Raw genomic sequence first — 21,979 nt, forward strand, 5'->3', positions numbered from 1 at the left:
ATTTACTGTTCCCCAGCACTCAGACTGTTAAAAAGGTGCACGGCCACTGCATTGACCAAAATAAAATAATTACCAACCCTCATTCCTTCCCAACGAGATATAGCTCGCAGAGGCCTCAAAGCACGTAATGTCCTGAGGGATCGCAGTGATTTGAAGGCTTGTATTCTGTTTCCTAACATGCTGAGCCACCCTATCTAGAAGAGAAAAACACAAAATAATGAAAATGATAGCAGAGTGCACAAATTAATTCCATGGGACGATTGGTAAGAAAACTGAAATAACAGATGCCAAAGATGTGAAAAATAATTGGAAGTCTTGTTTCTAGTTGATAGTAAGTTGCAATGTGAATGCATGTTTTGCAAATACAATACTAGTCTGAAGTTCAAAATAACCCATCCGCAGCAAAAAAGAGTTTCCATTTGAACTTTTTGGATGTAAATGGGTAAAGCATTTAGAAATCATGTCCTACCTTTTAAATATACTTATGATATTTTTGAAATACAATAATAACCCTTGCATTTATAGAGAACCTCTCACATCAGGAAGAGGTCTTACAGTGCTTCACAGGATTTTAATGTAAAGTGTAGTGTCTTTGTATTTTGTTTTATTTTGTTTGTCTAAAAATCTGACCCCATCGGGTTTGAACTCGGTGCTACCAATTTCTGGAGAGTGTTGGGAGATTTTAAAACAATGGGGTGAAAAATAAAGTTAGGATCAGTTACAATAACACTACATACCCAATTTTTCACCCCAATGTTTGAAAAAAAATTCTCTTTGATGAAGCAAAAGGGCATCAATATTGTTGGGTAATGTGATCTATTGCCATCAATGTGGTACAGTGCTGGGTCTGAGCAATATTGTTCCAAAGATGTGATTACTGTAGGCTGTCTCTACTTAACAACTGCTTTTATGCACCACTATTCTATCCATTTGATTGCAAAACTATTTTTATACTGTGAAGTCTTAGTTATCCATCGTTACGCGTATCTGTTACTGTGAAAAAAACAGAAGGCGTGAAGCGTAAAAAACAAATTTAGAGATCTTCAATTTTTCTGGGTAAGATCTGTGAATGTTAATCTTTTTTTCTCTTGATATTTGGTTAGGTACGATAAATTCAAAAAGGAAGTTTGGACCACTGAATGTAGCATCATGCATTGGTGTAACTGGGTCACTTTATAAGAAGCTTTCCACTTTGTTACACACAGGGGAACATTGAGTGAAGGAGAGGCATTTTTTATGTGATCTGGAATTTACCTTCCAGATACCATGTAAATCTCCTGGAAGATGGTTTTGGCAACCCTGACAGAAGCTAGAAAAGAGGTTGCCTTTCTTAACTGTGGGCATGTCCTGTGCTTGTTTTGTTGGGTGGGAGGGAGGACGGAGATACAAGAGAGTAGAAGGAAATAATTTGAAGATGGAGAAAATTTTTTATCAAAAGTGAAACGCCAAAAAAGTCAATATTATTAAAGAAATGTTATTCAAATTATGATCACCAGGTAACAGATGAGTCACAATGTGATATGATACTCAATCAATAAGCTTATCTGGTTGAATAATGTAGAAGATGTAAGCATTTCATATCTTTGGTTTCTCACGTTGTTTAAATGTGATATTGTATCAGGACCTACCCAGATGACAATCTATTTATAATGTTATTTGTAAAGATTTAAAAAAAAGAATCCTCTATATAGAAATACATTATGGTCCAACCTTATGTTTATTTGATGCTTCAAGCCTGTGTGCTATAATTTTGTGCAGTAATTTGTTCAGTTTATTGTCAATTCCAGGCTGGTTCCCATATTTCTTTTCAAATAGCTTCTACTATTTCTCGAGTTTGGTAGTTTTACATTTTATTTTCACATTTTTAAATTGACATAAATGTCTCAGGATTGACATAATTGTATTAATATTTATTCTTGTTTTAAACTCAAATTTGATTCCTGAGGAGAGTGCCAGGAAAAGTGAAACTTGATCAAAAGGTATCACGGCTTGTGACAGTGAAACATATAGACTGGTGTACAAATGTCAGCACAATGTGATTAGTGCATGGCTCTGAAGACCTGTACAAAGAGGTGTAGATTATATTTCTATGTCACATAAAGGTAAAGTACTAATCCTAATAGTATAAACAATTAAAAGTACAGTCATCACTTTCTACTGATTAGTTTCAGGAAGTGAGGAAAATCTCTTTATGTTCAGCCAACGGTTAAGAATGCTGCCTTTACAAAACTATAATACATATAAAATAAACAGCCTCATTCCTGTCAGTATGGTGGTGCAGTACGTTAGTTGGGGTACTGAATTGCTGTGCCAATGCACCGCAAAATGTTGTGGCAATAGAGAGATTGCTACTGTGTCCTCCCACATTGTGAATACCTGACCTTGCTTGGGTCATTAGAGGGAGATCAGGCCTTCCTCCACAGGGAGGGAAAAACTAATCATCAACTCTTGACTGCCATTCGCCTCTAAATGATTGGAAACAAGTTCCATGTCCGCTCACTCTCTAATCTGGGGAAGAGTGTGAAATGCTTGGGGCCAAAGGAGGGGCAAAAATAGGTAAAACAAGAGAGGGGAGGCTGCAAAGAATTAAGTAATTAAAGAAGAAAAATGCTCTCATGGAGGATGTTCTTGATCAAAATAATTTCACTGGACTTCACAATAGTTCAGTTTACACAGAGTTAAACATCTGTCTTGAATGAGACAGTGCACTGTTGTGGCTATACTGCTGATCCACAAAATGTATATCAGGTGCTTCCTAGGACAATTTGCTACTTCAAACAGATCTTACACAGTTTACATCTGCTAATAAATACATTACCCTGTAAGTACTGAATAAATTCCCTTCAACCAAGCAACCAGCACCTGAACTCTGTTATTTTGAAATGGTTCACATGTGCACGAGCTGAACGTTCTAAGCTTAAGAAACATGATCTAAGTAGTTACACTTGGAGTAAAAAGAAATGATCTGTAACATCCGTGAAAAGGTAAGCATCTTTAATATTACTCTCTGAAAAACGTTACGCCAAAATAAAAAAGCATGTACTCACCACAACAAGAAAAAAATCCAGTAATGTCCAGACGTTTGTGAAATAATTTGTTAGGCCGAGACCTAATACCTTAAAAACCATTTCCATGTTGAAAAAGACAGTATAAAAATAATCCAGATTTTGCAGTGCTAACTGGATCTTCACATTAGTGCGGGAATACTTATCATCTAAGGTCTAGAAGAGAGAAAAAAAAATTAAGCAATCCGCAACATTACGCCAACTTTGTGACCATCATATTTTTCACATAAATGCGGGTCCAATTTTTACATTTCTTCTTTTGTACACTGACTTGGAATATGTTATATACCTGGTCCTTGGTTTGGCAACCTTGTTCAAAAAAAACTTCATTGCCTTAAAGAAATAATTGCATTAAAAATTGATCCAACAACAATTTACATTTATGTAGGGCCTTTTGTGTCGGAAAGATGTCTCAATGTGCAATATTTCATTAAAAGATTAAATGGATGATCCAAGTTGAATTCTGCTTAGAGATGAGCTTGGGTCAATTTTGTGTATTTCTTAATGCAATTTCTAAGTTAAGAAATCCAGATGTCTGGAACTCATGGCAACAGTGATGAGTACAATTTGATCTATTTTTGGAGCTGGGTTCTCTCAAGTCGGCGTGGTTATCTCATAAAGTCTCCAATTAAGAAATCCCATTAAGAAACGTAGCAAATTTGATCACAAGACTTGAATTTCAGTCTGAACATTCAGGCTTCCAATGAATGGCAAATTTCATCATTTACTGGGGAAACAGAGGATATTATAAATCAAAAATGAGTAAAATATTTCATAAGGAGAAATGCAACATTGGAATGGATTAGAAGGGAAAAGAACATTTGACAAGTTTTTTCATTGGAATGGATTAGAAGGGAAAAGGACACTTGACAAGTTTTTTCCAAACTATTTGCAAACAAAAACATTTTAGTTGGGCTATGTGCTCCTTAGAAGCAGTGCAATGCAAGAAATGGAGCAGTGCACATCTTCCAACTGTGGCCTGTGATTTGCTTTCCTTTTGGCAGGATTGATAAAAGCATCACCCGGTGCAACAATAAGTCATTCAGACCAGATGGTTGTAGGTTTGATATGTGTTCTGTGCTGAGTTGGCTGATCTCAACTGGGCCAACAGATGCAGCTCTACAACTGGCCTCAATGCCTTTGAGCTAAGAAAAAGGAGGAACTCAAATTGTGTTCCTGCTTTTTATTACTATCGACTGTCCTCCGCTGCCCATTAAGAACAAGTTCAGCTCTCTACAGTCTCCACAGTCAAATCTATGTCAGCCTGGCTCAGTTGGTAGCACTCTTGCCTCTGATTTAGAATGTTGTGGGTTTAAGACCTACATCAGGACTTTGAACTCATAATAATCCAAGCTGATAATAATAATCCAATGCAGTCCCGGGGATGTATTGTATTATTGGAGATGTCGTTCTTCACATGAGTTGTTAAAACTGAGGTCATGTCTGCCTCAGGTGAATGTTAAAGATCGCATGACTCTACTTGAAAAGTGAAGGGAGTTTCTCTCCGTGTCCTGGTCAACATTTATTTCATGGCTGTTTGTGAGACATTGCTGGATGCAAATGAGCTGCCCCATTTGTCTTCAAATACACAGTCCTCCATGGTAAATCCTGTGAAGAGCTATGGGACATCCTCTCAACAGGAAAAGTGCTATATCAAATGCAAGGATTATTATTGTATTATTATTAATAACAGTGATAATTATTATAATAACCCTTGGAACATTCAATTTTCAATTTGCACGTGACAACTAGCGTGAGTTACTGAAAGACTGCTGGTTCGTATGCAAATTGCAGCCCAGCAAGAGTTAGTGCTTTCATGAGTGGAGGAGGGAAACAAAGAGCATACATAGAGTTTGTATACAATATGCTCATTGATTCAGCCGTGAATCCGCTGACAATACCAACATGATACCCATCTTTGATGTGGGTCCAGCTCAAATCAACATTGATTGCACACGTATCATTTGATTTCTATCATGAAACATAGGTCACATTGAGTCTCATCTTAGATGTAATTCTACTCGCAAACACCACTATAAATGAGGTGCAGTTGATTTGAGTTGCCACCAACGATGCCTCACTAACTATAAAACTACTGCACCTCAGGGTACCTAGCACAAAAAATGTGCGAGATTGTGGCTGAAAGAAGCAAGACGGCACAGATATTAAAAGAATTTATGGCTGCAATAATTTTTTAATTGAAATTTCTGTTACTCAGCTTCAAAGCATTAATGGAGTTCTGATATGTATTGAAAGAAGTTTGGACAAGAATGACTGTATCTTACGCATTATAACAAATCAGACCTTCAAATTATAGTGCAAGGAGTTGAATTCTGTCTCTTTGTCTTAGGGGCTGAACTCCGTTTGTGACTGGGATTTACGGGGGCCAAATAATGGAGAACTCATTGACATATAAAGAAAAAGTCAAGTGTTTTAATTACTCACTGTTTGATCTGGAGTGAAGTCATGCATTCACACCCACATGCATTCTGCAGTCATTTTACTTTTTTCTGTTACTACTAATAATAATCCTTGTATTTCATATAGCAGCTTATTACGTTGTTGAGACGTTTCAAAGCGCTTCACAGAATATATTGCAAAGTAGATTGACTGCATATTTTGTGGACGAAATAATAAATTTACAATGAGATGGTTTAATGTGTCCTAACTCCAAAAGAGTGCAATAGAGAGACTACGACAATTCTCTATGTGATGAATTGCCAACCTAAGCTGCACTCTGAGAGCCTATGAGAAGCAGTGGCCAGTGGTTGTCACATTGAAAGGAAGGACAAATTGGAAGGAGTGCTCTGTGGTCACTCCAAATGGCTGATAGTTACTGGCTATGTGATAACAATAGTCAACAACAACAATAACTTGTATTTATATAGTACACTACAAGCAGGGTAGCATCTCAGAGCACTTGGTCAATAACAATAATAATAATAATCCTTGCATTTGATAGAGCTGGGAGCAGGTTGCCTGTCCTCCAGCCACCCTAGGGCTCTGTAAAGATTCTTACAAGTTACAGCACAGAAGGAGGCCATTTGTCTCACTGAGTCCAGGTCAGTCTCCATTCCAAGGAGAGGTTTGGATGAAGAAGGTCCCTCATCCCAATTGATTTCACCCATCCACAATATTAAGCTCTGTGAGATGCTGGCACCTGTGAAGGGCGCTATATAAATGCAAGTGGCTGTTGTCACCGGTCGGGCCTTCAGCTTCTCTGCCCCACCCTTTGGAGCTCCATCCCCCAGTGCCTTTGTCTTACTCCCTTCCTTGCCTTCTTCAAAACATATCTCAAAACTCTCCAATTCGACTGCACATTCGACCACCCTCCTACCAGTAACCTGCCCTCCAACCCCTGATCCCAACCCCCTGCTTGGGTCCAAATCTCTGACTGTCCAGTGCCTTAGGACGTCCAAATGTAATTTATTGTGGTTGTTGTATTCATCCTACCACCACAGGATCATTTTTTTTAAAGAGTGTCCTGGCCTCAACCACCCTTGCTTATTACGTGCTCCAGTTGTTAATTACCCTGCAGGTAAAGAAATACTTCCTGGTGTCTGTCTTGAAATTGCCCTTTTTGCAACTCTCAACTCAATTCCTGTAGGTCCGCTATCTTGGTGCATCTAAAAGTATTGTTTTGAATTTGCTTTTGAATCCCATTTAAAATTGTATACAATTCTATCAGGTCCCCTCTGAGATGTCTCCTTTCAAGACTGAAGATCCCTATCTTATCTAATTGTTCTTTGAGGCTCATTCCTCTAACATTGGAGCTCAGCCTCACCTTTCTCCTCTTCACTGCCTTTAGGTCCGGGCAGAGACCTTATGTCACAGTGACAATGCAGTACTCTAAGTGCAGACTGTCCGTTCAGTATACTGTACAACTTGAGTATAACTTTTGGGATCTGGACAGAACTAATTTGGCAATATAGCTGAGCATCATGTCTGCCTTGTTTATTATTATTGTTAATTAAGTTGTTCATGTATTATTAATTCTGCTTCAACCATGGCTTTAATACGGGAGGCCTGGAAAAGGGAAATGAAGGAAAACGGATAGTTTTAAACTCATCAATACAGAATATTTTGTTTCTTTCTATTGGAATAATGAATTGCTTCTCAGACTGTTACTATTTTGTCCCCTGGTCGTACGTTGCCTGTTCCAGATTTACATAAGAACATAGGAATGTGCAGGACTGGTGCATCTGGACAGTTAAAAAAATCCTCTACTCAATCTCTCATAGCCTTCGGTAGATTTCTTCGCCAAATAGTTATCTAATTCCCTCGAATTTGTTGACAAAAACTGCCTCCATCAATCTGCCTCCCTGGGTAATCCATTCCTCATATTCACCACTCTTTGTGCAAAGCAGATAGAGTTTAAATTGTTCACCACCCCTCTTCAGAGAGTTATGAGTCCACGCCATCTTTTTTTGCTAAACGTGTGAATACGATGAACATATTCATGAGCCAAAATTGCGGTATTCATCAATACATTATGGGGGAGAAATTCCACTTAGTCCTACATTTACTATTTTTATAAAGCAATTTAGTGCAGAACATGGTAAATTGTTGATTTCAGTCTTAACTATGAAACCAGTTTTCTGTGGTTCTTAAAAGGACTTCGGCCTCAAAATTAAGACTGTATTTACAAATTTGTCAAATTCTGGTCACTGAAATCCATATCTTTAAATTCAAATGGACATTCTCTCCATGTGTTCATTAAACAATTATAATTTGGTCACTCAACCACGACTGTTTGTGGGACACTGCTGTGCACAATTGGCTGCCGAGTTTTGCACACAAAATATCATCAATTCACTTTACAATATATTCTGTGAGGCGCTTTGAGACCGCTCGAAGACGTGAAAAGCGCTATGTCAAATGCAAGAATCATTATTATTAAAGAATGAAATTAAAATGCATTTTGAAATAAGAAATACAAATAATGCTTGATATAGTGCCTTATCATTTATTAAAACATCTCAAAGTGAGCGTGGTGACTTCATCTCATAGGTAAATGTAGCAACCGATATGTACGCAGCAATGTCTCACAGTCAGCAATGAAGTGATTGTCTTTTATCCTGGGGAGTTACTGGTCAGGACACTGGAGAAACTCCTATGCTGTTCTTTTCGAATACTTGCTAAATCTTTAACACTGAATCTAACAAGCCCACCTGAAGAGTCAGATAGAACCTTGGTTTAATGTCTCATTTGAAGGACAGCACCTGCAACAATACAAGCTCCACCAGTGCTGTAGTGGAGTGTCAGCCTAGACTATGAACTCAAAGTTTCGATGATGGGCTTGAATCCACAACCTTCTGACTCAGAGGCGAAAGTGCTGCTAACTGAGCCTGTCAGTTTATTGCACTCACTAGGGACCAGGGAGCAATGGAAAAGTTTGGGCCCATTCTAGAGCAAAGCAATAGCTAATGTTGGGAATAGTGTATTTGTTATTATATTGCTTCAGAATTAGGAGGAGGTTCAAGATTGACTGATAAATTGCAAATTAAAGTCAGATTGTGGTGAGGGATAAAAATGGGTTGTACGGCAGGAAATTCAATTTAATTTCTAAAATAATATCAACATGTGTGTACACATCACTGGCACTTTCATTCAGATAAATACCATACAGTAATATAACAAAAACAACAACAATTTACATTTATATAGTTTCTTTCATATTGGAAGCACATCTCAAAGTGCTTCACACAGCTGACTGGGAGCCTGAGCTGGGCAGAAGGTGGGGAGCTGAGGAGGGTAGGGAAGAGGGGGCTAAAGGTCACCAAAAGTGCAGTAAAAAAAAAGGTCTTGAGGCAGGCTTTAAAGGTGTAAAGCGGTGGGAGGGTGTTGACACAGCAATGTCCCGCAAACAGTCGTGGGACAATTTTTTTNAAGAGGTATTATTGTCCCCGGAAAGCGATCCACCAAATCGACTAACAACCAGATTCCTGCTAGGTAAACAGAGGTGTGTGGAGTAAGGAGACTTGCCTAAGGTTTTGCCCCATATATAAATCCAAGTTGTTGTGGTTATAAGTGTTGGAGACAACAAAGGCTTTTGTTTGAACATATTACTTACCAGTGTTACTGTGCTGAGAAGTATAACAAAAAGGACGGCTGCATCAAACACACGATTATTCACCACTGTGAACATTAGATTCCTCACTGCCAGAAACACCTTTCCCACGAATGTTGCAGTAAGTGCATCACAACAGTTGCACTTTTCAGTGCAAATAACTGGGAAGCAGGGGTCCATGATTTTGTTTTTGTTAATTTTCTCCTCGTTTGCTTCATCTTCAATCGATATGACGTCTTTATCATCCTTTATTTTGTTACTTTCACTGCAAGGTTCTCTGTTCACACATTTTGATGTCTGTGGGTTGTTTTTTCCTTGGGTTTCTGTTTCCATTTCCTGCTGCACTTCCTCCAAAGTCTCCAGCTAAGGTAAGAATGGAATTACAAATTACACCACCTCATGGCATAGACTAATTGGGCGAAATGTTTCTGTGCTGTATCATTCTACGTAATTCTATATGTAGTTCTATCTCAGATATATAAAGAAACAATCTCTAAATTATTGGATCAGGTCACAAACCAACTCTTCCAAAATGCTAATCTGAGTAATAAGATGTGAGCCACTTATCTCCTTATTCAGAAAGTGATCTGGTTTACAATGTGAATGGAACACCTTTCCATTCCAAGCACCCAATGTCAGCATTACGGACTCCTAGGGCCAGGTTTAGCAGTGCTTTAGGGTTAAGTTCCTTCTTATCTGCTGCACAATTTAGTCTAATTTGTGACAGTTTCAAACCAGTTGAGTTAAAGTATTTGTTAAATTGCACCTTCTGGTTTGTGAATATGTGAATTATTCGTACCAGTCTATATCAGTAACTACTAAGATGATAATAATCCTTGCATTTGATATAATGCCTTATCACGTGTTTGAGACGTCTCAAAGCGCTTCACAAAATATCCTGTAAAGTGAGTTGATTGTATGTTTCTCAATGGTTTGAAATAAATCAAAATATTAATTTAAACAAAGGTCACCATAAAATTATACTCTATATCCTTATACTAGATATTTTTCATGTGATTTTATATTACCATCACAACAGCTGATCCATTTTCATACTTCCGGCCACCTCCTGCTGGATCACAAAGCGCACTAACAGTAGGGACTTCACCCTTAACCTTCCCTATCGGAGGGAGTACATGGCCATGGGAAAATGTTGGCAAAGCTGTTGGTTCAACAGTGCTTGAAGATTTTACCTCATCATTTGCATCTACGAAAAAAAGCAAGCAAACAAGGAAAGTTTTAAATGATACAAAACTACACACAGAGGCTATGTTTGCTATGGAAGATTGGCAAAGCTCTGTACATTGTTAAATTCATAACTGAATTTTAATAATTTCCATTCTGTGAGAACTTTTACCAATGAAATATGATTCTATTTAAAGTAGCAATGGACTACTACTGTACTAATACCAGATAAATATCAGTAGAGGGATGTATGTACTATGCTATCTGATACAAATATTAGACATTTATTCATATTGAAGGGTCAATAGGTAAGACAACTTGCACTGATGATGCTCCATTGTAATGCTCCAGCGTCCACATTATCCTTAAGTTTACAAGAATCTTTGATAGTCTCAGTACTGTTTCAGTGAATGCTGAGTCAAAACAATGATTGAGGGAATTGGGGTAACAAAGTGCATTGCAGAAACGATGTGGTGTGTTGTGAAATAGTTGGATCCAGATTTGTGTCTGAAAATCCCCACATACTGAGTCCCCAATGCCAGAGAATCATCAAGTGTGGTCTTGATAATTCTCTGGCATTGGAAAGACAACCTGCATGTCTCCAGACAGAGGGAGGAAACAACTGAAGTAGATGCTTCCAATGGTCACACAGAGGGCTTAGGTGGGTTGCAAAAGACATCTGTTTTCCTGGTAGGTACAGTGAATCTGCCTGAGAAATCTACAGACTGATTTTTATTTTTGTTGTTAAGATGATCAAAGGATATGCTAATGTTTTGTGCTGCAGGGATATCTCCAGGGGCTCTTCAAAGTTTAGGATACTTTAGGAAACCTTACTGATTTAAAACTTGAGTACTCAAATACTCATTTTACAATGAACAAATGTACATAACAAAAATCAGAATCTTTCTATTACCCCAAGGAAACTGATCAAAATTTAAAACAGCAGAATCTATTTGTGTCAACGTGATAAAACACTGATATATGAAACGATGCTCTTACTGGTAGTACATTTCGGTGGACCTGTACTGCAATCTGCAAGAGGTGCATTGCCTGCATCTGAGGAGTTATTTTTATCCTCTGGCTGTATTTTGCCCGAAAATGGTATCTGTGATTTTCGACATGTCAATACAAGTAAAACATTCTTAAACATTTGTTTCATTTCAGAGGGTTCTTCGTCCGTTGCATTTGCTGTCAGTGTATCTCCAGAAAAAAAATTAAGCAGCAAAGCCAAGAACAAGTTTAACACCTGAAGAATAAAAAGTATACAGGACATGTTAAATACATTGCTACACTATCTACTATAATAATAATAATAATAATCATTTCATTTGATACAGTGCCTTATGATGTATTTGAGTTGTCTCAAAACACTTCACAGAATATACTGTAAAGTGAATTAACTGTATAGTTTGTGGGTGAAATGCTGCAGCCAATTACACACAACAATGTTCCAAAACGATCGTGGATTGAGTGACCAAATTATTATTATGATTTTTTTTGAAGAGATTATTCCCCCAAAAAAGCGATCCGCCAATCGACCGACTATCGGGTTCCCTTTCCGGGTAAGGAAACTTGCCTAATATTTCGCCCTGCCCAGGAATCGAACCCAGGTCCTCTCGCTTGCGAGGCGAGTGTTCTAACCAATTTGCTACAGGACCCCACATTATTTGTATTCTACACATATGTGTGGTTCAAAAATAAGATTTTGAAACTATTATCAAAACAGAACATTTGGTGTTTGTTTTTGTCAGCTAGATGTCTGATTCATATGTAGTTTCGATACCATTGAGCCAACTAACACACAATAAATTAAAAAAATCTACAGTTTATATCTATATTTAAAAAAACCATGTTTAGCGGATTGATACATTGTTGAAATAACTGCAATGCAACTTTTAGTTATAATTCAGGTTAAACTAAATATGATATTTTATCAGTTATATGGCACACACCATGCATTAGTATTTCGCAGAATGTCTTACCAAAAAATTCCCAGCTATGTACGTGAGCAAGAACAACGGGACGCAAAAATACATCTTTGAGCAGCGCATACAGTCATACAATGGTTCTATCCATTCACCACATAAGATCCGAAACACCATGATAAAGGAGTTGTAAAATCCTGTGAAATTCCACCTTGGTATTTCATTGCCAGAGAATGCTTCCTATAATAACACAATGTCACGTGAAAACATGGGATAATAAAAGACAAAAAAGATGGAACTCAAGCATAGGAGGTTAAGGATCATATCTAATACAGGTCGAAGTTTTCAAAATGACGAACGTTTTGATTAGTTAAATAAAGAGAGACTATTTCCACTGATGAGTCAGTAAGAAGACATAAATTGAATTTGATGGAAAATATCAAAGCATTTGTTTCATTAGCAACATTAAACATATATCACCAAATTATTTCATAAGGGTCATAAATTATTTCATAAGTCCTCCCCCTCCCCCTGACTCGGTCCCGGGATCCGTTACTGTGAAGCGCTCTGAGATGCCGTCTGGCGTTGAGGGCGCTGTATAAATCCAAGTTGTTGTTGTTGTTGTTATGGGAGGGGAGAGCAGGAGTTGTGGAGGGTGGGAGGGGAGAAATGGATAAACGACCAAATGTGGTTGAAAAGATAGATCTATAGGTGGGTTTCACAGGGGGGAAGGAGGGAATGAGCCCAAGGAACTCTCATCTAGAGGGACTGGGACCAAAGGTTAGATAATGGTTGGATCATTTACTGTAAAATGTGGATTTTTATAATGCACTTACTGCATGTGCATAATCATGTCCAACAAGCTGCATTCCGATTACAGTGAAAATATAAATAACAATGATAACTATAACTGTCAAATTTCCCATCTCTCTCATCGATTTGAATATAATGGTGATCAGTATGTTCAGCGTTCTCCAGTTCTTTGCCAGTTTGAAGACTCTAAGCTGTTTACAAAGAGAAAGAAAACATTCAGAATAATGTGAATTTTGAGAGGCTCCTGAGGACCGAAATTATTCATCATCTTAAATTCAGGCAACCGTCTTAAAATTTAAGATTGTGTAGAATTTAAGAAAATCTTTGATTAGTCTTAATTTGAAAGTCAATTTTCTGCAGTTCTTCATACGGACACTGACAACTCAGTAACTTAGTAAAGTAACACTGCCAACTCAGTGATATATTTGATGTTGATCACATTGAATGTATCCAGTTGTGCCATAACCAGATTCCCTGACATCATTCTCACTGGTGATCTCAATCAACTTGAATCATTGTCTTTATGTATGACAGAAGTCAGCTGGCAGTTAAAGAGGTGCCGGTAACATAACTTCAGAGTAACTATTATCTTGCTAACCCCCAGCTTTGCTAGTGCTGTCACTGAGAACAGTGCCAGAGGTGCATCTCCAGCAAATCCATGTACATGCAGTGTGCCAAACTAATGTGCTGCTAATTTATCCCCAATAAGGAATAAATTAAGCAGCACATTGAGGGCGACAGGACCTAATTGTCAGATTGCTGGATGTAACAAGCTTCATACTGAGATTTGGTTCTATGTTTTCCAAGACCCCTTTTTCCATAGCAATATTGGGGGTATTTTTAAAGTAACAAAAAATCCTCTTGAAGCTAGTCTGTTATTAATGCTTTATATTAATGGCATTAACTTTCTGAAGTGGAATCTCCCTCGCATTCCTCCACCCACCCACCACCCCGTTCCAATTTATGATCAAGACAACTTGGTAGAAGCAACACAGCACTGATTTTATTAACTTAAGCAAATGAATGACAAAAATGAAAAGCACAGCATTTGATTTAATACTCAGGTTGCAAAAATGTATCCTTTATAAATTTTTTAAACTTCAAATTTTGTGTAAAGTGCTGTTTGTGCTTTTGCCAGATACTGTATTTAACTTTCAGCCTTGTTCCCAGGTCACGCTGTCCTCAACTTTATCAAAAATCAACCCACAATGACTTTAGAATGCAACCAAACATTGTTCTTGGCATTTTGAGTTGATTTTCTCACTGATATGTATCAATATAATTCAGAATATCAGAACAGGAGGAAGCCATTCAGGTAGTCAAGCCTGTTTATTAGCTCACAGCAGATTTTTAAATCCAATTCCCCACCTTTCCAAATCACTTTTAGTACCCCTTACTTCCTAAATGACTATCTTTCTCTATTAAACGTCTTCACTGATTCTGCAGAGATCTAGTTAGACAGAGTTGGCACAGTTATACAGTAATTTCACAATGAGAGAATGACTTTGATACATTGCATGCCTCTTAATTCAGGGGGACATGGATTTAAAATTAGAACTAAAATCAGATAGCTAAAACTGAGGTCAGGAAGCATTTCTTCTCTCAGAGGATTGTGAAAATGTGGAATGTTTTGCCTCAGAAAACTGTAGAGGTTAAATCCATAGGCATGTTTATAAGCAAGTTAAACAGATAGTAGAGGCATTCAGGGATTATGGCAGGGATATATCTGTCCCAATCTAATAAACTGATGAAACTGAATGGCCTCCTCCTTTTCCTCTTTTCTAAAAGGAAGCTCTGAAGTCACAAGCACCATTTTGACTAGAAAATTGGAGTTTACTGAAACACTTGCTGCAAATGAGCCCATTTTCCTGCATGTTCAGAATACTGTACAGAACTTGCTTCAGACACATATGCTATTCTGAATTAAAACAATGATCCTATATAGAATTATACAGAATGATATGATACAGAACAGGCTATTTAGCCCAACTAGTCTGTGCTGTCATTGTACTCCATTTGAGCCTCCATCCATTCCCTTCTCCTTTACACCTTATTCCCTCTCCCTCATATATACACTCCTTGGGATCCCTCTGGGATGCACCCAATACAGCTAAATATTTGTTTGAATATTTTTGTAACATTTTGAAAAAAATGTTTTACATCATCAATAATTTAATATTTTTGAATATCTCCAATTTCTCCATTCTGTATATTTTTCTCCATTTAATATTACAGATGGCAGATTTTCCTTCTTGCTGTATCATTCTGACTACTGGTTTGCAATTTGCTTGTAGTGGCTTCCACAACACCGGTGAATCATATTGACCACAGCAAGCAAAACACTTGCTTCCTAATTTTATTTTTGTATTGCCTGTTTTGATATCGATACAAAGCTCTAAGTGCAAAGGGTAGAGGTTGGGTTGAATGGACTGCTTCCATGCTGTGTCACTCTATGTCATTTCTCAAGGTTGTCATACGAGTTAATGATCAGCTATGAAATATTAACATGGATAATCAATTTAATGACCTTATGATAACTGTGACATCGATGGGTCTCCATCTCAGCTGCTGTGTGGCTTCCAGTTCTAATCGAGTTATCCCCCAAAGTGACATTCAAATATTACAATGAATAATGAGTTAGAATTCCTAACTCTTATGGCTGTTTCAGATCCAACCAGTGCAGAAATTGGGGGAATTACACCTGACATAAATATTGGCTAGCTCCACTGCTCTGTTTGATGATAATAATTATCACATCACCCATTGCAATTTTCACTCTATATTAATTTACGATTTCAGGCAAGAATAAATCATTCAGCTCACCCATCTAACTTCACAACAAATTCCTTCAACGCATCAACTACATCATCTGATAACATCATCTAATACTTTTCATTTCCAGGAACTTGTCCAAATCCGTACTGAAACCATTAATGGTTCCTTTTATAATATATTGTATTTCAATAAAACATTTATAATCTGGTTTCAGAGAATTGACACCATTATTTGAATACTGTCCAGCAGCAAAATGCATTGGATTTATATCAGAACAAATGTATAAAAGCTTTATACAAACAAATACTAAGGACTTACCATTCTCAGCGATCGTATCATAGAGAGTTTGAGTGTTGGAATATTTATTGTGGAAAGTGCCCATTCCAAGCAACTCAGAAGAACAATGATAAAATCAAAAGCATTCCATCCATTTTGCACATATGGTAGAGGATTCAGTGCTGTTATTTTTAAAATAGCTTCAATTACAAAAATGATTGATAAAACCTGCATTAGACAAAAAATAAAAGAGTATTAATAAAAATAAAAATAAATTGATACACACAATAATCACAAAGCCTGGGTCAATTGGTAGCACTCTCACTCTGAGATAGAAGTTTTTGGGTTCAAGCCCCACGTCGGGACTTTGAGCTTAAATTGCCAAGGCTTTCACTCCAATGCAGGGTGTGCTACATTGTAAGAGATGCCGTCCTTTGGATGAGAGGTTAAAGATCCCATGGCACAATTCAAAAAGGGAAGGGAGTTGAGTTTCTCACAATGTCCTGACTGACATAAAATAATTGGCCAAATAAGAATTGGTCATTCACTTCATGGCTCTTTGTGGGACATTGCTGCATACAAAAACTTGTCTGTCACGTTTGTCTACAAAGTGCATAGTCACAACACTTCACAGTAACACTTCCCTGTGAAATGCCTTAAGAAATTATCCCAACACGAAAGATGTTATACCAAATGGAAGGATTATTATTATTATTTATGACTCTTACTAAAAACTGAGTACAGCAAGAATTGTTTCTTGGTAGAGGGGAAGGACATTGAAAATAAATTAAAATCGAATCTGTAGAACAGGCTTAAAGGACTGATTGGCCTCCTGCTGTTCTTGATTTGTTCCTAAGAGGTAGCGAGACGCATTTCTAGAGAGAAGATTGAGGGGTTTGGGTGAAAAGTTATGTAGATGGGGTTGAGGACCAAAAAAAGAGAGGCTGGTTGGGGCTTCTTGTCCTTTTCCTGTTCCAAAAAATTCCCATGATCTTAAATGTATTGGATAGGAACCGTGTAACTGAATCTAAAGCCGAGAGGTTTAAGTATTACACCCATGTTCACTGAACTATGAGAAATATTATTTGAGAGATCTGACTTCTTATCCTTCTTGAAAATTACGCAAACCTTTTTGAATTAAAGGATCACACCCCTAATACTACTGCATTATATCACATCTGCCACAAGGTCAAGCTACTGAAAAATTGCTCAATTGAGTGAAAGTTCTCACTTTATAGCTTGGATAAAAGCCCAAAAATGAGCGTGTATATGAAGAATGAAAATGTGCCGTAAGCTAAAAGATCCTTCAATTTAGTGAATATAAATGTTTTTGGGGTGTCCCTGATTTTAAAATGAACCTAAAAACTGTTTCTTCAAAAACTGGAACAAATATTTTCCAAAATTCACCTATTTTTTAAAAAAAATTCAGAATTTTCTGAGAAAGTAATATATTTCGCCATGCGGAAGGCAAAATGATTTGGATAATTCCAATATAGTTTTTCTCTGATAAAATATATTTACACATCTGTATCCAGTTATGTTAAGAGAGCTTTGTGCACCTCACTATCATTCTGAAACCCCATCCAAAGATAATAAAAGTTTAGGATTTTCTATTTTTTCAGGTCTTTCTATTTACAGAAATGTGTTTTTTCACATTCCGCAATGTTAAACACTGCTTTTTTTACTTTAAACATATACTTTCTGAACAAGCCTATGATGGAAAACATGTTTTGTTTCACAAAACCTATAGCAGAACATCTCCCTCCCAGTGTTAGCAGCTGATGAAAGAAAGTTCTTCTGACCCTGTTCATAGCTCTTTCCAGTAACAAGTTGGATAACATAGGCTGGATAGTGTTACATAATATCCCTTCTATTATATTGCTGGAAGCAAAACAATGGGAATTCCGAAATCAGGTTTTTAATGTCAATGCCACACGATCATAGCATGAAAAATTTCTAAGATATTTCAAGGGACCACTGGGGAGTAAAGTTGGTATGAATTAATTGTGCTGCAATGTAGTGGGCAAATCAAAGCTGTTCTGTAGGGTGATATCAGGAGCAAAGTTCCAGGGCAACTCTCACTGACCCAACTCTGATTTATACTGCACTACGGAGAACCTTGAAATATAAACACAGCACAAAAGGAGATAATAAGTTGAGGTCGTCGGGTGGCAATTTAAACCTCAAGACGGGGCAAGTTTTATTCCCTTTTGGTGAGATGCTTACGTTTGCTGACAGTTGGGTTACAGTGAAGAGTGGCTGATAATAGACTGAAATACTTTTGTATCTTATTAATTGAACTGCAGAGATCAATGTTTACCAAATAGCCCAGGATAATAGAATATCTTGTTATATTGTGCTTTACTTACAGTGTTCCCTTTTTCTAGTGCATTAGAGTAAGGTGCCTTATAGTAGTCTATCGACAGCAAAAGAGTATTTATTAGGATGCAGATTGTAATAACGCCTTCGAAAAGCGAGTGTGAAACAAATATCACTAGATAATGCTGGATGTTTAGAAAAGCTGGGCAACAGGTCCAGGAGCAAAACTTTTTAGTCAATCTTCTTTTGAACATATTCCATTTTGAGGTTGTTTTTGTTTGGCGCTCTCCATCTTCGTCTGCAAGAAAAAGAGATGTTAACACAACTGAAAAATTGTTGCTTTGGCTTGCTTTGTGCTGTAGATTTGAATTCATCTGTAACAGGGTTTAAACCCAATAGCAAATATATTTATGTAAAATTATTTTAAATATCATTTTAGTAGAAATCTATAATTTTACAGATTGCTTTGCTCCCCACCACCTGCTCCTCCAGGTTTCTCCCCTTCTTTCTGTGCGTAACACATACAGAGGTGGCCTGCCATAAAATGGTTTATTATTGAGACTAAAATTCCACAAGGGTATTCAATGATAAATGGGGCATCACAGTTAATTCTGACCATACTTGATAACGTCACACTTATGTTTACCAGGAAGTGCACTGGATAGTGAGTCGAAGTGGAGACAATGCCTCATTTTTGCCCTCCCAGAATACTGATGCTACCAGCAATGCCCCCTCCATTTCCTGAATGGAGTTAGTTAATTCCAAATTAGGGAACTTACCTGGCCTACGTGTCTCAGACACCCAACACTGTCTCAGTACCACCTAACACTGTTCATTTACCCATTGGTTCACTGGATCAATCATCCTCACAACTATGCATGATGGTTTTATATCCGTTCAGGTGTCACTTCATCAGATTCAGAACATCTAGGTAATGTTCCTCTTATAGAGCATTTTTTTCAATTGAAAGCATTCTTTTCACAAACTCATTACCCCCACACTCACCTGGCTCCAATGTCTTCCTATCCCCACAACTTATCAAGTTTAAGATCCACATCATTATCTTAAATGCCTCTATGGCGTATCCCCATCCTACCTCTGCAATCTCCTTCTGACCCTATTCCCCAGCCATTCCTTCTGGTCTGCCAACTCTAGCCTGCTTTTTGCCACAATGGGGGGAATGAGCTATCAGGCACTTTGTCCCTGCCCTATGGAACTCTTTTCCAAAATCCCTCTAATGGTACTCTCCCACTCTTTCTCTTTGATTGCAGCTTTAGACACATTCACCCCTGACCGCAGCTCCATCCCACTGTCTTTGGTGAAGAGTCGAGATGTTTTCCATAGATGTAAAGTGCTATTTGACTGTAGATTGTTGTTGCTGTTGTTTCAAGGTAAAGTGCTGAAGGCATAGAAACATAGGAACAGAAGGCGGTCATTCAGCTTGTTGGGCCTGTTTATCTTTGAAGTTCCATTTCCCTTTCCTCCATCCTCTTTGATACTTTAACTTCCCAACTATCTAACTATCTTCCTTTTAAACATACCCACTGACCACAAAATACATACTCCACTTTACAGTTATTTTGTGAAGTGCTTTGAGACAACCTCTCGACATGAAAGGTCCAATTTAAAATGTAAGGACTTTTTTTATTGATTCTATTCTGCTTTGATGAGCTTGTGAGGGCAATGCTTTCTACTAATGTCAAATTCAATCATGATGCTTTTCCACAGACAGCCACATATATGACAAATGCCAAAACGCAAATAGGAATGAATGATATGCAGATATATGAAACTGAACTCACTGAATTGGGAGATTTCTGTTGCCCATGATGCTACAGACTCCACAGAGAAACCCATGCTTAATCGTTTCCCATACAGACGAAATTTCTCTCTTGGATTCAGATTGCTGTTTTTCTTTTGCTAGAAAAGAACATTGAGCAAAGTCTAAAATGCTTATGCATGTTATTATACCTGCTTACACATGTATTTGCAAATGCTGCACAACACAGCAGTTTTTACACATGATTTACACATGACGAGGAACAGACCAACAATAACTGGAAATGGTAAAACAAAAGCTCCTTTACTGCCATCTAGTGGCTGCTCTGCAGTTTTTTGTTTCTTAATCAGGTTGTGTTCATATGCAATAAGAATAAATTTAACAATTCGTTATTTTTGTTTGTCCTTATTTTCTGCCTGCTTTTGGTTTCCACTCATGTTACACAAATAAAGGGTAAACAGGAGTGAGCCAGGCAGACAGGCAAACTATTCCCAGCAATAAAAACATGCAGATGCTGGAAACCTTCTGAAACTTGGCTGTGATATTTGAAAAGCCAATCTATTTTTTTCTTTTAATTGCTGATTGACCTGCTGTGGATTTTCAACATTTCTGTTTTTGTTTCAAGACTCGCTCAGTGTCACTGGGAAATCTATGTTCAGTCTGCAAGAAATGCCTGGAGTCACCTGCTGATTTTCTCTCCTTCCAAGTCATCCACTTCTCTCAATAAGATCAACTCACTATTTAATAGCTCAAATCAGATCAGCTCTCACTGTGGAGAGAGTTGTGGGGCTGAACCTATATGCCACCATCCCAGGTCGGTGCAAACCCTTGACTTGGATACAAACACCTTGGGACAGCCTTCCGACGTGAAAGGCGCTATACAAATATAATTTGTTGTTATTGTTGTGGCACATCTATAATAGTACAATAAAAAATTGCGCCAATTCATATGTTTAAAACGTTCCTCCAGTGCATATGTCCACATGCAAGGATTACTATAATTATTATTTTATTTTTAAAAAGCACATATGTTGCAAATAGACCATCACCGGAAGCTCATATGATTAACTTTTTGTGTGGTGCTGGACCTTACCATCTTTTCCTTCTTACGTCGCAATTCCAAAATCCTTTCTTCTTCTTCCTTTGCTTCTTGCTTTCTCTTCGCTTCCTTTTCATAGGAGGCCGCCACTACCGCCAGCACCAGGTTCACTATGTAGTGAGCGCCGAACATGACAACGACGATGAAGAATATAATGTAATATGCTCCACTGGCACGGAGCACCTGAAACATATTCGAGAAATGTAGATGAATCTAAATGCTGAGCAAAAGCGTGAGACTTTTAGAATGCCAACCTGACTCGGTTGATTGGATCAGAAAGTTGTGGGTTCAAGCCCCTCATCAAGACTTTGAGCTCCCAACCTCGGTGGCACTTTAATGTAGTGCTGGAGGAGCCTGTTCAGAATGACTTTACAGGTCCCATGGTACTATTTTAAAAGACAAGGTAGTTTCCCCTGGTGTTTTACCAATCAATCCTGCAGTTACAAAATTGATCATTTACTTCCCACCTTTTGTGGACGTCTGCTAAGTTCATCTAGAAATACGCAGTTTGCAATAATGTTTGTGAAGCACTCTAAGATGCTATCTTGCATGAAGGGTGTGGTATAAATGCACGTTGTTCTTGTTGTTGAAGCAGTATGAGATGTTTTGATGTCAGCTATACCAAATGCAAGGATTATCATTGTAGGACAAAAGTCTAATCTATGTCAATTG

At 37.7% G+C, this 21,979-nt stretch overlaps 1 protein-coding gene across 1 annotated transcript in view; it reads right to left on the reverse strand.

Annotated features, from left to right (window-relative positions):
* LOC103177883 (sodium channel protein type 4 subunit alpha A-like) overlaps positions 1-21,979 on the reverse strand; it is a 66,794-nt gene that overhangs the window by 27,097 nt on the left and 17,718 nt on the right. Inside the window, exons 8-17 of the mRNA XM_042331873.1 lie at positions 21,302-21,490; positions 20,231-20,348; positions 18,479-18,726; positions 16,152-16,337; positions 13,082-13,249; positions 11,320-11,566; positions 10,164-10,342; positions 9,139-9,498; positions 3,022-3,221; positions 78-180 (exon numbers count right to left, since the gene is read on the reverse strand). Of these exons, the coding sequence (XP_042187807.1) occupies positions 78-180; positions 3,022-3,221; positions 9,139-9,498; positions 10,164-10,342; positions 11,320-11,566; positions 13,082-13,249; positions 16,152-16,337; positions 18,479-18,726; positions 20,231-20,348; positions 21,302-21,490 (1,998 nt within the window). The remainder of the gene's footprint in view (positions 1-77; positions 181-3,021; positions 3,222-9,138; positions 9,499-10,163; positions 10,343-11,319; positions 11,567-13,081; positions 13,250-16,151; positions 16,338-18,478; positions 18,727-20,230; positions 20,349-21,301; positions 21,491-21,979) is intronic.

Source organism: Callorhinchus milii, unplaced genomic scaffold, assembly GCF_018977255.1.
Source record: "Callorhinchus milii isolate IMCB2004 unplaced genomic scaffold, IMCB_Cmil_1.0 Scaffold1, whole genome shotgun sequence".
Classification (NCBI taxonomy): domain Eukaryota; kingdom Metazoa; phylum Chordata; class Chondrichthyes; order Chimaeriformes; family Callorhinchidae; genus Callorhinchus; species Callorhinchus milii.